This window comes from Gorilla gorilla, chromosome 10 (genome assembly GCF_029281585.2).
Source record: "Gorilla gorilla gorilla isolate KB3781 chromosome 10, NHGRI_mGorGor1-v2.1_pri, whole genome shotgun sequence".
NCBI lineage: Eukaryota > Metazoa > Chordata > Mammalia > Primates > Hominidae > Gorilla > Gorilla gorilla.
Window position 1 is genome coordinate 27,039,409 of NC_073234.2, and position 14,019 is coordinate 27,053,427.

General features: G+C 43.9%; 1 protein-coding gene across 6 annotated transcripts in view; it reads left to right on the plus strand.

Annotated features, from left to right (window-relative positions):
* The window catches only part of ETV6 (ETS variant transcription factor 6), a 279,774-nt gene that overhangs the window by 23,634 nt on the left and 242,121 nt on the right, over nucleotides 1–14,019 (plus strand). The window contains exon 1 of one of the 6 annotated variants that reach the window (XM_063694591.1): nucleotides 12,443–13,668. The exons of 1 other annotated variant lie outside the window; for it this stretch is intronic. In XM_063694591.1, the coding sequence (XP_063550661.1) occupies nucleotides 13,636–13,668 (33 nt within the window). In that variant the 5' untranslated portion in view covers nucleotides 12,443–13,635. Of the gene's footprint in view, nucleotides 1–12,442; nucleotides 13,669–14,019 lie in introns of those variants that run through there. 4 more of the 6 variants (XM_063694590.1, XM_055358694.2, XM_004052739.5 and 1 more) reach the window with 4 other exon arrangements.

The following is a 14,019-nucleotide window of genomic DNA, read 5'->3' on the forward strand; positions in this document are numbered from 1 at the left end:
GCCCACTCTCATTCCCCCTTTGGTATGCTGTAACTTAAATACTAATGGATAAAGTTAATACGTTATGTTAGATAGCAGAATGAGAGAAAAAAGAAAAGACGAACAAAGGTGATGTGTGTTTAAACATACGTATTTAAATAAATTCATATCAAAGAAAAAATACACTCATAATTACTACCCAACTCATTTCTGCAAATTGGTCACATGGTCATAGCTGGTATTTAGAGTTTCCTTTTCCCACTATCCACTCAGCATTCTCTGCTCTCAACAGGCACCCCAGATTTCCTGGAGGATGACCCAAACCTTCATTCCTGAAGGGTCTGTAACATTTGCAGTCCTGCTGTATTGGGTGTTGCAGTTTTCTATCAACTTTTCATCAAAGTAGTATAAAGAGGTGCCCCCAAAGGACCTGTTCAATTCTAATGATACTCCTTTCTGCTCCCATCATGTAGTAGCAACCCAATTTTCCCTTAAGGATCAGAATAAATTATGCTAGCTAGGAGAGTAAGCCGCACCTTCCCCTTGCTTTTTTTTTTTCTTTGAGACAGAATCTCGCTGTGTTGCCCAGGCTGGAGTGCAGTGGCACAATCTTGGCTCACTGCAAGCTCCGCCTCCCGGGTTCACGCCATTCTCCTGCCTTAGCCTCCTGAGTAGCTGGGACTACAGGCGCCTGCCACCATGCCCGGCTAATTTTTTTTTGTTTTGTTTTGTTTTTTGTTTTTGCATTTTTAGTAGAGACGGGGTTTCCCCGTGTTAGACAGGATGGTCTCGATCTCCTGACTTTGTGATCCGCCCGCCTCGGCCTCTAAAGTGCTGGGATTACAGGCGTGAGCCACGTGCCCGGCCCGTTTTTTTTTTTTTTGCCAGTAGGTTCAGTGGCATAAGGAGCTCAAAATGGCCCCATTACAGTCTCAGATTCTGGTCTGATAGAACTGCTGTTGTGTTCCCAGTAGAGGCACTCTTCCTTTGGGAACTAAAACCTCTAAAACAGCAGATAACAAAGTTGGGAGGATGGAAAACCCAATTTTTGCTAGCAGGCCATTAAAGTTAGTAATAAGAGGAGCCAATCGCATTTTCTCCCTTTAATTCTCTGACCTGAGGGGGAAAACAAGTGCCACACAGTTATGGCGTGCTCAGTACAACAAATTGCATCCTGGGACAGGTGCAGTGGCTCATGCCTGTAATCCCAACACTTTGGGAGGCCGAGGCGGGTGGATCACCTGAGGTCAGGAGTTTGAGACCAGCCTGACCAACATGGTGAAACCCCATCTCTACTAAAAATACAAAACTAGATGGGTGTGGTGGTGCGTACCTGTAATCCCGGCTATTGGGAGGCTGAGTCAGGAGAATCTCTTGAATCCAGGAGGAGGTTGCAGTGAGCTGAGATCACCCCATTGCACTTCAGCCTGGACAACAAGAGCGAAACTCCCTACCAAAAAAAAAAAAAAAAAAAAAATGCATCCTGGAAGACACTACTGTAGCCCTGCAACATGTTGCCCTCCAGCTGATACCACAGCTGAGTCTCCAAAGGGCCATCTACTATCCTATCAACCAACTACCTAAAAATGACGAGGAACATGACAAGCCCAGTGGACTTTATGAGTTCTAGCCCATTGCTGTAATTTACTTGGCATAAAATTAGTTTCCTGGTCAGAAGCAATGTGGTGTGGAATACTATGAGGGTGAATACGGCATTTTGCAAGTTCGGAAAGGATTGTTTTTCCAGGAGCATTGCAGGCAGAAAAAACAAATCCATATTCAGTTTTGCCCATTGGAAGGATTTCCCTTAAGCACTGTACCTTAGGGTGCCCCTTGAGGGCCTGCAGTGCTGCAGCTGTCCACTTTTAGGTGGTGCCAGCATGCCTTGAAAAACCATCTGTAATCAGGCCTGAATTTTCTCTTCCTTAGTAAAGTGGACATAGAGAACTTCCCATGAGGCCATGGGTGTGGACTGAGAGAGAGAAGCCAATTTAATATGAATAAGAGCCATAGGAATCTGAGCCAGTTACACATGCAGCTTACTTATGCCTTTGGGACCTACATAAGCCCAATCTTGGATATATTATTTCTACTTATATTGGAGTGCTGCTGTGGACACCCAACCTATGGCTTAGTGAGTCAAACATCATCAAGTTCATAATGGGGAGTTCATATTGCATAACAACTTGATAGTCCAAAGTCAAGCATTCAGTCTTTTCTAGGGTTCAGTAGCAAATCAGAAGCTATTTATTAAAAAGAGAAAGTTAATCTTTAGAAGATGGCACATAGCTTTGCTTCCCAGTCCTGAAGGTCTATACTATAACTCACAGATACGGTCCAGCCAAGGGCCCATACAGTCTCCCAATCTGTCAGAGACATTTCAAGCATCAGTGGATCTTCTGTATCAAAGGGCTCCGGGGGCAGAGGAGCTGGCACGCAGCGTGGACCTGTTGAAGAGCCTTCCCTTGCGTTAGGCCCCACTGCAAACTGGAAGTCCACTAGCAGTTGTGCTTTTTTCTTTGGGGTAGGGCTAGATGCAGCAACTTGTTCTTCACTTTTGAAGAGGTATCTTGACCATGTCCCAGATCAGAGGGGGCAGTCACTGAAGTGGAGGGCTCCTAAACTTTGGTGACATTGATTTCTCGTCCTCTGGCTATTTGCTACTTCTCGCTTATCCAGTCCAGTCAACAGCGTAGCATCACCATAATTGAGTAGAATAATAACTTGTGGAATTGAGAGGCAATCAATGTCTTTTCAGACTAGATTATAACAGAGGGCTTCAGGGTTGATAAAGGCTCGAAATAGGACAGTGGAGGGGTAGTGCTGGCCATAACAATTAAAAGCAGTTATAATCTTTACCATGCATCCTTTAAGCCTTTTATCGTAGCACATTCTCTGCAATCCCTCCAAGAATTCTATGCTGCCTTTGATTTACTATTTTAGCAGGTAGGCACAATTCTAGGGACTCCTTCCTGGACTTTTCTATCATAAAATTCCTTACTGCCCATAATATGGTTTAACTGTGTCCCCACCCAAATCTCATCTTGAACTGTAGCTCCAATAATTCACATGTCGTGGGAGGGACCCAGTGGGAGACAACTGAATCATAGGGGTGGTTTCCCCCATACTGTTCTCATGGTAGTGAATAAGTCTCACGAGACCTGATGGTTTTATAAGGGGAAAGCCCTTTTGCTCGGTTCTGATTTTCTCTGTTGTCTGCCGCCGTGTAAGATAAGCTTTTCACCTTCTTCCATGATTGTGAGGCCTCCCCAGCCACACTGTGGAACTGTGAGTCCATTAAATCTCCTTTTCTTTATAAATTACCCAATCTCAGGTATGTCTTTATCAGCAGTGTGAAAACAGACTAATACGGCCCATAATTTGGGGAATCAATTTGGGAATCTGCCATTTGCTGAATATGTGAATTCCACCTCTGCATTTTAGAATTGGGAAAATAATCATAGGGTTCAGGTATCCACCAGACCCACTATGAGTTGCACTCAGGCCAAAACCTCCACTTATTTCCTGACCTCTTAAGGCCCTACTGTGACTGGTGCACCACAGTGACATTTTGGGTTTCTAGGAACAGTGCTAGTGTGCAGCAATCCTCCCAAATTCTACTTATTTCCCCTCCCACAAGGTACAATCACACTGATAAGTGGCCACAGATCCCTTTGGGAAAGGATAGTAAGATTTACAATACATTTTTTGCAGTCTAGCAGCATTCTTCCACAAAAGGCCTTGCTTCCCCTTGATTCAAGGGGCTCTGTGTCTATGGACTAGATCAGGTGTGGCAGTCAATCAGCTAAGGATCCAGGACTGCTCTGAAATTTAACTCAAGACTTTTCTACTCCACACCTAGAACTTTTTTTGTGTGTGTATAAATCAAGTAAGGCTTTAGTAACCCATCATTTTATTTTATTTTATTTTTGAGACAGAGTCTCGGTCTGTCTCTGACTGGAGTGCAGTCGCCCATTCTCGGCTCACTGCAACCTCCAACTCTCAGGTTCCAGTGATTCTCCCACCTCAGCTTCCCAAGTAGCTGGGATTACAGGCCCGCGCCACCACGCCTGGCTAATTTTTTGTTTTCTTTTTTTAGTAGAGACGGAGTTTCACCATGTTGGCCAGGCTGGTCTCAGACTCCTGACCTCAAGTGATCTCCCCACTTCGACCTTAATTCTAGGGATATCAAAATAAATTAGCCAACACCAAAGATCAAACCATTCTGATTATCACTTTCGTTCTGCTGTCCATTATTACAGCCATGTTTCTCTTGTCCCTAGCAGTAAAGATAGTTACGTGATGTCACTTGGTGCCTCTGTTCCAGTATCCCACTATCCCCAGTGAATTGTGGGATGGTGGCAACATTAATGGCTTACAGAGAATGGCTACTATAGAACTCCAAAAGGATTCTGGTGTTTGCTTCAGCAATGCTTTCTTTCTCTCTTTCTCTTTCTTCCTTTCTTTCTTTCCCTCTTTTCCCCTCTCCCCTCCCTGCCCCTCCCCTCCTCTCTCCTTTCCTTTCCCTCTTCTTGCTTTCTTTCTTTTCTGTCTCTGGCTCTCTCTCTCTTTTCTTTCTAGTGATGAGCCCCTAACTCTGTTGCACAGGTCGGAGTGCAGTGCCAAAATCATAGCTCACTGCAGCCTTGAAATCATGGGTTTAAGCGATCCTTCCACCTCAGTGTCCTGAGTAACTGGGACTACATATGTGCACCAACCTGCCCAGCAACAATGCATTTCTTAAAGCTTTGATTAAAGGAGACCCTCCCAGGTCCTAACGAAGGGATCTTACACAATAAATCCACTCCAGCATACTGTCTGCTTCTCTTTTGGATACCTTCTGTTTATAGCAATGGGAGAAGAATTCATGAAAGATGTAGTTTTCAGGTACTACTTAACAGAAAACAAATGGTTTTGTAGTTTGTGTGTGTGTGTGTGTGTGTGTGTGTGTGTGTGTGTGAATTTTGAATATGAACAAGGACTAAAAATAGAAATTGGAATAATGAAGTAAGGATTGTGATGGTTAATTTTATGTGTCAAATTGACTGGGCCAAGATGGCCAAGAAGCTGGTAAAATACTACTTTAAGTGTGTTTGCGAGGGTGTTTCTGGAAGAGATTAGCATTGGAATCAATAGGCCGAGTAAAAATACTGCCTTCACCGGTGTGGGTAAGCGTCATCCAACCCACTGAGAGCCCTAATAGAACAAAAGGGTGGAGGAAGGGCAAATTCTGTCTTCCTCTTCTTGAGCTGGGACATCTGTCTTTTTCTGACCTCAGACATTGAAGCTCTTAGTGCTCAGACCTTCAGCCTTGAACTGGGAGTTACACCATTGGCTCCTCTCCTTCTCAGGCCCTTGGACTCAGACTCAATTATACCACCAGTTTCCTGGTTCCCCAGCTTGCAGATGGCACATCTTGGGACTTTTTAATCTCCATAATTGCACAAACCAATTCCCATAATAAATCTCCTCTTATGTATCTATCTATTTATCCATCCATCTATATCCTATTGATTCTGTTTCTCTAGAGAAACCTAATATAGTGTTTTAGCAGAGACGAAAGATTCAATAGTGAAAATGAACTACACAATTTGGTGGTGGAAAAAGGGACATGGCAAGAATCCAAACCAGAAAATTGTTACTTCTAGAAAGATAACTGGAAATATAGAGGAGAATCTGTGAATAAAACAGAAAAAGTTGGCAACAGGCAATATATGAAGCATAGAAGAGATCAATATGTCAAAACTTATTTTGAGGTTCATTAATTCAAAGGTTAACAATATGGTGGCATTGGTAAGAAAGGTGGCGAAGCCATAAAGAGAAAACATATGGAAGACAGTAGTTTGAAGGTCAGGTAGAAAAAGATGTGACAAAAATTGTGAAATATTCTAAAAATATAGCTGCCAAAGAGTGGGCTGATGGAAAGTTGATTAGTATATGCAATGACTTTATAATGTGACAACTTGGCTAGGTTGAACTACATTCCCAGAATTCCCTTTATGATTCTAGTTATGGTGGGCCACAGAGGGAGAGTCTGGAGTGATTTGGAGGGTAGATATAAAGCAGCAAACATCTTTTTAGCTCATGCACATGGTCATTTAACTGTTGGCTCACCTCATGGGGATGAGCCAGTGACTGGGGCTGCAACTACTCCACCTTTAACATGATCCTTCTTCAGCTTCTGCAACTCCTGGGCCGGGTATGTGGGTGTTTAGTTCCGTGGCAAAGGACTCCAGCTCGTGTGGAACACCCAGGCCATCAAGGTCAGAGGCAATGAGAATTAATATGGGTTTTGGTTCACTCTCACGAGATCCACTTCATGCTTTTGAGTTCTAGCTTATAATTTGTTTCACCCACTTTACATCCATCTTCTCTTCCCAAATGGCTGCCTTAAATATATTTCTTTTATGATGTCAGTCAGCATGCAATCAAAGAAGCAGAATACACACACACACACACACACACACACACACACACGCACACACACTTCTGCTTCTCTGATTGTATGATGACTGTATAATAAAGTCTTTGTTATACAGTATGCCCTAAACATACAGCTTAGGGCACTAATTCTCAGTATTTAAAACTCCATGTCTTATTTGGATAAGCATACACACTTCTCCTCTCCTTTCCCTTTTCACCAGTTATGACAGACCCTTCTTAAGGAAACATGCCCATTAGGATGAGGAATTTCTGGTCTGGCACAGATATAGCGATAGCATCTGCTTTTGTAGTTTGTATTGTTTAACATGCAATTACTTTCATTTTTTCAAATATAACATTATATGATAACGACTATAAATTTTCAAATTAAATGCATCCACTTCCACTTTTTTGTTTTTTGTTTTTGTTTTTGGTTTTTTTGCGACACAGTCTTGCTCTGTCGCCCAGTCTGAAGTGCAGTGGCATGATTTCGGCTCACTGAAACCTCCGCCTCCCAGGTTCAAGCAATTCTCTGCCTCAGCCTCCCAAGTAGTTGAGATTACAGGCATCTACCAGCAGACCTGGCTAATTTTTGTATTTTTAGTAGAGACAGGGTTTCACCGTTTTGGCCAGGGCCAGGCTGGTCCTGAACTCCTGACCTCATGATCCACCCACCTCGGCCTCTCAAAGTGCTGGGATTACAGGCGTGAGCCACCGTGTCTGGCACTTCCACATGTTCTTAAATGTTCATCCTTCCCCACTCTTTGCCCCTCCCCATGACTCTTTTTGGAGAATGAAGATTAGACATACAGGTTTGTCTAATCATACAGGTTTGTGTGTAGAAAGTCTTAAGAGATCGTAATTCACTCTCTAACACCCAAAACAAACCAGATAATCTAAATAATTATAGTTTAAAAAAATCGGAGATATGAAAGCCCAAAGAAACATAGGTGAACTAAACTTCAGAAAGGGACAATCATTCAATTGAGCGGAAAGAGCTACAGTTCTCATCCCTGACTGAAGTGGAAAGAAGAGGAATCACCATAATTAATGGTAAGGAGAAAGCAGCCTAACTTTCAACATATTTTAAAGTGTGTGGCTGATGCGACAGGTTAGAATACACAGGAGCCACAGGCACAGAGCAAAACCATACTACCTCGCAATTATTTCTCATTGATATTCACTAACTCCTGGGGTAGGACCACAAAAACAAGGGCAATAAAGAGTTATTAAAACTTTCAGAGACACATTGGGGTTTCAGCTAAGAAAGACTTGTAGAGGGGCAAGAGAGCTGAAAGAAAATCCCCAGCACTCCAGGCTGTCAGCTAAGAAAGACTGGTGCGGGGAGGGGAGAGCAGGAGCAGAAAGATCTTCCCGTAAGACCTGAAGCTAGGGAGGACACTAACCAGGGCAGAAAAGGTGAGAATAACAACTCTAAGACAATATTTGCTTATAGGAAAAGTTCTAATCCTGCCTTCAAAATATTTGAAGCCTGTAGTAAATTGAATCAAACTAAAGTTGAATCAAAGCCCAAACCCAGCCCAACTCCAGATCATATCAACTGAGCCCCAACTTCCTTCTTGGAAGAAATTTTTTAAATTTAATTTTTAATTTTTAAATTTAATTCATTGTCTACTGTATTTTTACATAAAAATGTCCAGCACACAGTCAAAAAATATAGAAACACACAGATACATATAAAAAAAGAAAATATGGGCCAGGTGCGGTGGCTCACACCTGTAATCCCAGCACTTTGGGAGGCCAAGGCAGGCGGATCATGAGGTCAGGAGATCGAGACCATCCTGGCTAACGCGGTGAAACCCCATCTCCACTAAAAATACAAAAAAAAAAAAAAAAAAATTAGCCGGGCGTGGTTGTAGGCACCTATAGTCCCAGCTACTAGGGAGGCTGAGGCAGGAAAATGGTGTGAACCCGGGAGGTGGAGCTTGCAGTGAGCCGAGATCATGACACTGCACTCCAGCCTGGGCGACAGAGCAAGACTCCATTTCAAAAAACAAAAAAAGAAAATATGATCTGTAGTCAAAAAAGGAAACCATCAGGCCGGGCACAGTGGAACACTCCTGTAGTCCCAGCACTTTGGGAGGCCAAGGCGGGTGGATCACGAGGTCAGGAGATCAAGATGGTCCTGGCTAACAGGGTGAAACCCCGTCTCTACTAAAAAATATTAAAAAATTAGTTGGGCATGGTGGCAGTCCCAGCTACTCCGGAGGCTGAGGCAGGAGAATGGCGTGAACCCAGGAGGTGGAGCTTGCAGTGAGCTGAGACTGCCATTGCACTGCAGCCTGGGAGACAGAGCAAGAAAGTAAATAATGAATTACATAGGCTTAACGGTAAATTGGAAAAAATCAGAGGAAGGAAACTTAGAAAGAAATAAGTAGAAAGCATTCAAATTGAAACAAGCCAGGTGTGGTGGCTAGCACTGTAATCTCACTTTGAAAGCTAAGACAGGAGGATTGCTTGAGAACAGGAGTTCGAGACCAGCCTGAGCTGATCTCAAAAAAAAAAAAAAAAAAGACAAGGAAATAAAACAGAGTATTTGAGATACATGGAACAATAATATATGGTCTAATACTTGTATTAAGAATAAAAAAAGGAAACAAACAGAATGGGTGTAAAAATATTCAAACAGATAATAAATGACAATTTTCTAAAACTAATGAAAGATACCAACCCACAGCTCCAATAACTGCAGCTGACATCAAGGAGAATAAATGATAAATGCAAAGAAAACCACTCCTGTGTGTACATCATAGTCAAAATTCTGAAAACCTAATTTAAAGAGCAGATCTTAAAAGCAGCTACAGAAAAAAGTGTACACTGTACACAGGGGCACCAAAATATGTACTACAAGTGATTTTTTAGCAAAATATGAAGTCAGAAGAGGAATGACATGTTTAAAGTGCTGAAAGAAAAGAAAATGTCAACATAAAATTTTACATACAGTAAAAATACCCTTCAAAAGTGAACATGAAATAAAGACATTTAGAGGCAGACAAAAGCTGAGAGACTTCTCCAACAAACAGCACACAGGCTATGCTGAGTGAAGTTCTTGAGGCCAAAGGGAAGATACCAGATGGAAAACCAGATCTGCAAAAAGGAATAAAAAAGTACTAGAAAGGATAAATATCTGGGCAAATTAAAAAGAGACATACTTTAATACATTCATTATATGCATATATTTACAAATTTCTAAATACCATAAAAATACAATGTAAAATGAATTTTATAACATATAGAAGTAAAATATAACACAACAATACAGAGGATGGGAGAGGGATAAATGGAATTACATTGTAACTTTCTTACAGATTCATAAAATAGAATAATATTATTTAAAGGTAGCCTGTGATAATAACATACGCAAATTGTAATTTCTAAAGCAACCACCATATTTAACATAAAGAAGAAAATCTAAAAAGACAATCTAGTAATTTAAATGGAATATGAAAGAAAAAAATCCAATTTACCCAAAAGTTCTCAGAAAACAAGGAACAGAGAAACAAGCGACAAATGGAAATGAATGAATGAGAAGAACTTCCCTCAACCACTGTTATTGAACACACTGAATGGCTCTGCAAATAAGCTTTTACTACAGACTCGATAATGTTTCTTTATGAATTTAACCTAAAACTACAAGGCAAAATAGAGCTTATATGCAAAACTTAAACTGCAGTAAAATCATTTTGACACAACTAACATTGTTTGAATCACAAATAATGTCAAGCTGTTTTACACACTTCTCATGCTGTCAAAAGTTAAAACAAGAAGCAAGATCTCCATTCCAACACAAATTTGCAGCAGTTATGTTTTTCTGAACTCAAACTACAGTACCAACAGTGTTTTCTGAATTTCAAGGCAAGTGCAAAGGAAATTTTCATATTTAAAATTTACTTAACTGTGCAACTGAGAAGCTTCCATTTAACCTTCAACTGGAAGTGATTAATCTGCAATGTAATGGCATGCTAAAGGGGAAATATCAAGAGAATTTATAGAATTCTAATAGAATTTTAGAAATGCCTTCTAAGCAATGAATACACTCAAGTAAAATCATGTGCTCATGGGTTGGTATCAGTATTTGGCGGTATCTGTCTGGGTAGAAAGACATTTCAAAAATGAAGTACATAAAATCTCATAAAAAATCAGCATTAATAGTTGAACATCTGCAGTCAATTTTTATGAGAGAACACTTTGAACACCAAGTGAAATGTTACTTTCCCCCCAAAAGAATTCCATGCCTTTCATTATTATACCTGTATTAAAATTGCTATTATTACACTTTGAATTGACAAAATAAAAAACTGTGGACTTTTGTTTCTTCATGTTATATAAGTATCTACCTGACATTCTCAATTTTGTCTCTTGGCCCACAAAGACTAAGGCATTTACAGCTGGGCCCTTTACAGAGACTGGCAACCCCTGGTCTAAATGTTGTTTTTGCTACAGTTGTCAACTATGTTTTTTGCTTTGGAACCACAAACATTCTACTTCAAACTACTACTACTATGAATCACTTGTAGACGTTGAGGAGGAGTTAGGAAGAAAAGTCGAGAACTAATTTAGTCCTGGGGTTAAATAATAATTGTAGCCAACTTGAATTGAGCACATATATTGTGCAGCTCTCTGCTAAGGAGGCATTTGTATATATTTTCTTATTTAATAAGATAATCTTATGAGCTAGGTACTATTTCTCCCCATTTTACAGAAGCTTAGTGACTGTGTTGTCAGGGATCACATTGCTAAGTGATGTGGAAGACATAACCTAGCAATGGGACATCTGAACCAATGTCTGCAACATCAATTAAGAAAAGCAAAAGAGGCCGGGCGCGGTGGCTCACGCCTGTAATCCCAGCACTTTGGGAGGCCGAGGCGGGTGGATCACGAGGTCAGGAGATTGAGACCACGGTGAAACCCCGTCTCTACTAAAAATACAAAAAAAAATTAGCCGGGCGCGGTGGCGGGCGCCTGTAGTCCCAGCTACTCGGGAGGCTGAGGCAGGAGAATGGCGTGAACCCGGGAGGCGGAGCTTCCAGTGAGCCCATATCGTACCACTGCACTCCAGCCTGGGCGACAGAGCAAGACTCCGTCTTAAAAAAAAAAAAAAAAAAAAAAAAAAACAAAAGAATACAGAAAATGTTAAAGGGGAGAAGGGGGTGGTCAAAAGCAGAGGAGTCGGTGTGGACAAGACAGAGATCTCTTGGAGAGAGGGCAGGACTACCAGTTGACAAAACCTGTTCAGGTTCCTGGAGGCTCACAACCACCAGTTCCCACCATCCCAGCAACAGCACTCTTTCCCACCCTAGCCTCGTTCGGAATGATCTGATCAATGTGTGAACAAAAATATTGTGTGTACAAGTCTGAACACATTTGATAATGTGAAGAGGTGAAGGAAAGTGGGTAGGAAAAATCTGTAGGGTGGGGAGACTCGGGGAAATGTGTCCTGGTCCGGTGCAGGTAACATATATGGGTATATATGCGTATATACATATTTATACCATATTTAATATATTACTCTATTAAGAAATTATAACAAATTTCCTTTTACATTACACATCCACATATTAAACCCCCAATATGTGCTAACAAGGTTAGAATTTAAGTATAATGATAATGTTCTCAGTTTTTTGTGGTGGACACTTTAGGACAATTTAAGAGAGTGTAAATAATAATAAAAATAATACAGTGATCAGATCACTTGTGCTCAGGGCTAGACCCTTCAGCCCCAACGGCCTTAACCCCCCTCAACTGCTTTTCCAACCAAATATTCCTCCCCCTGCAGGATCCCAGGGCCATCCAATCAACCGGCCAATGACGGTTTCAGAGAAGCGGTCCTGGGGAGGGGTATTATCTGCAGGAACACGTCCTGCCAACTTTGTAGTCGAGTCACCTATTTCGGTTGGTAGCGGCCGCTATTTCTTTAAAAGGGCAGTGGATTTCGAAACAGGAGGGGGAGGTCAGGAAAAGGAACTCAGCTGCCTTTGATAACTGCCCTGCAGCCTTCCCTTCCCGGAGCGCGTGCTCGGCTCGGGAAGCGCCCGCGGCCGCCGCATCCCCGAGCGGGCGCGTGGCACCACCTCTTTCCGGGGCGCCCACCTTCCCCGGGAATCCCCCCGCCCGGCGGTCCCCCAGCGTCTGCGGCGCGGCCGCCCCGGCTTTGTCTCCGGCGTCGCGCTCGGGCGCCCGCTCTCCCCACATTTCCCCGTGTGCAGGCTGTAACCCGATCTCCCATTTCCTGGTGGATTCTCTTAAAGAGGCAGCGGTCGAGAAGCAGAACAAAGGCTATTGTTTTATTTCCTCCTTCGGATTCCGCGTCCTAACCGGAATGGCCCTTCATAGATAATTACTTTCGTTGCATCTGCGCTTAGTGAAACGTTTCAAAACCCTTGTGCACATCGATGTATCCAAGAGACGGAGCCAGGGGAGGTGGGAGGAGTTTAATAAAACCTGTTTTGTGGTGTCTGGGGCCACAATGTAACGTTTTTTAAAGGTGTCTTCCTTAAGCCCGGAAATTGGCTCGGCCAGCGGGAGGTCTCGCGGCGTGGAGGGCGGGCGCCCGCACCGGGGGCCGGCCTGGGGGGCTGCGCCGCTCGCCCCGCTCGCAGCCGCGGCCCCACGCGGCCCCGCTACCCGGGTTTCCTCCGCCCGCGCCCCCGCGGCCGCCCCTCCCCCGCGCAGCTTTTATTTCCCCGATGCCGGGCTGTAACCCGAGCTTTTATTTCCTGGTGGCTCCTTTAAGAGGCAGAGCTCAGTGCTGGGAATTCACGTCAGTTTCTGCACTGAAACTCTCAAGATCAATGAGCAAAGAGCTTTCTCAGTTCTGCCTTTCAGTTTCTCTCTTCCAGGAAGGAAAACATTCGAGAGAGCGAGGGAGAGCCGCGGGAGGGCGGGGGGCGGGGGCGCCGGCTGCGGGTGGGAGGAGAGACCGGGAGGCTGGCCGGGCTGCGTCCCGGGTCCCCGCGCCGCGCCGCGACCTGCAGACCCCGCCGCCGCGCTCGGGCCCGGCTCCCACGCCCCCGCCGCCCCGCGCGCCCAACTCCGCCGGCCGCCCCGCCCCGCCCCGCGCGCTCGAGACCCCCGGGGCGGCTGCCGGGAGAGATGCTGGAAGAAACTTCTTAAATGATCGCGTCTGGCTGGCCGTGGAGCCTTTCTGGGTTGGGGAGAGGAAAGGAAAGTGGAAAAAACCTGAGAACTTCCTGATCTCTCTCGCTGTGAGACATGTCTGAGACTCCTGCTCAGTGTAGCATTAAGGTAAAAATCTCCCCTCCTTCTATGTGGTGGAAACCCTGAGCTGCACCGGCCAGGGCAGTCGTGCTGGGCTCCTCAGAGCGGGCTGTTGCAGTTGCTCTGTTCGCAGGAAATTATTTGGGGCGCGAGGGAAGGAGATGCAGCTCGCGGCGGCTGCTGTACCCTTTAGCGTAACCTTGCTACTCCCCCACGCCGAGCCCCTGCCGGCTCCTCGGCCCCCACCCCCTTGCTTTTTGACAATGAAATGCCGGTCACAATTGGTCAGAGCAACCCGGATTGTCTCCAGAACCGTAAAACACCCCCGTAATTAGTGCGCTTAAAAAAAAAAAAAAAAAAAAACCTGCTCCCTATTCC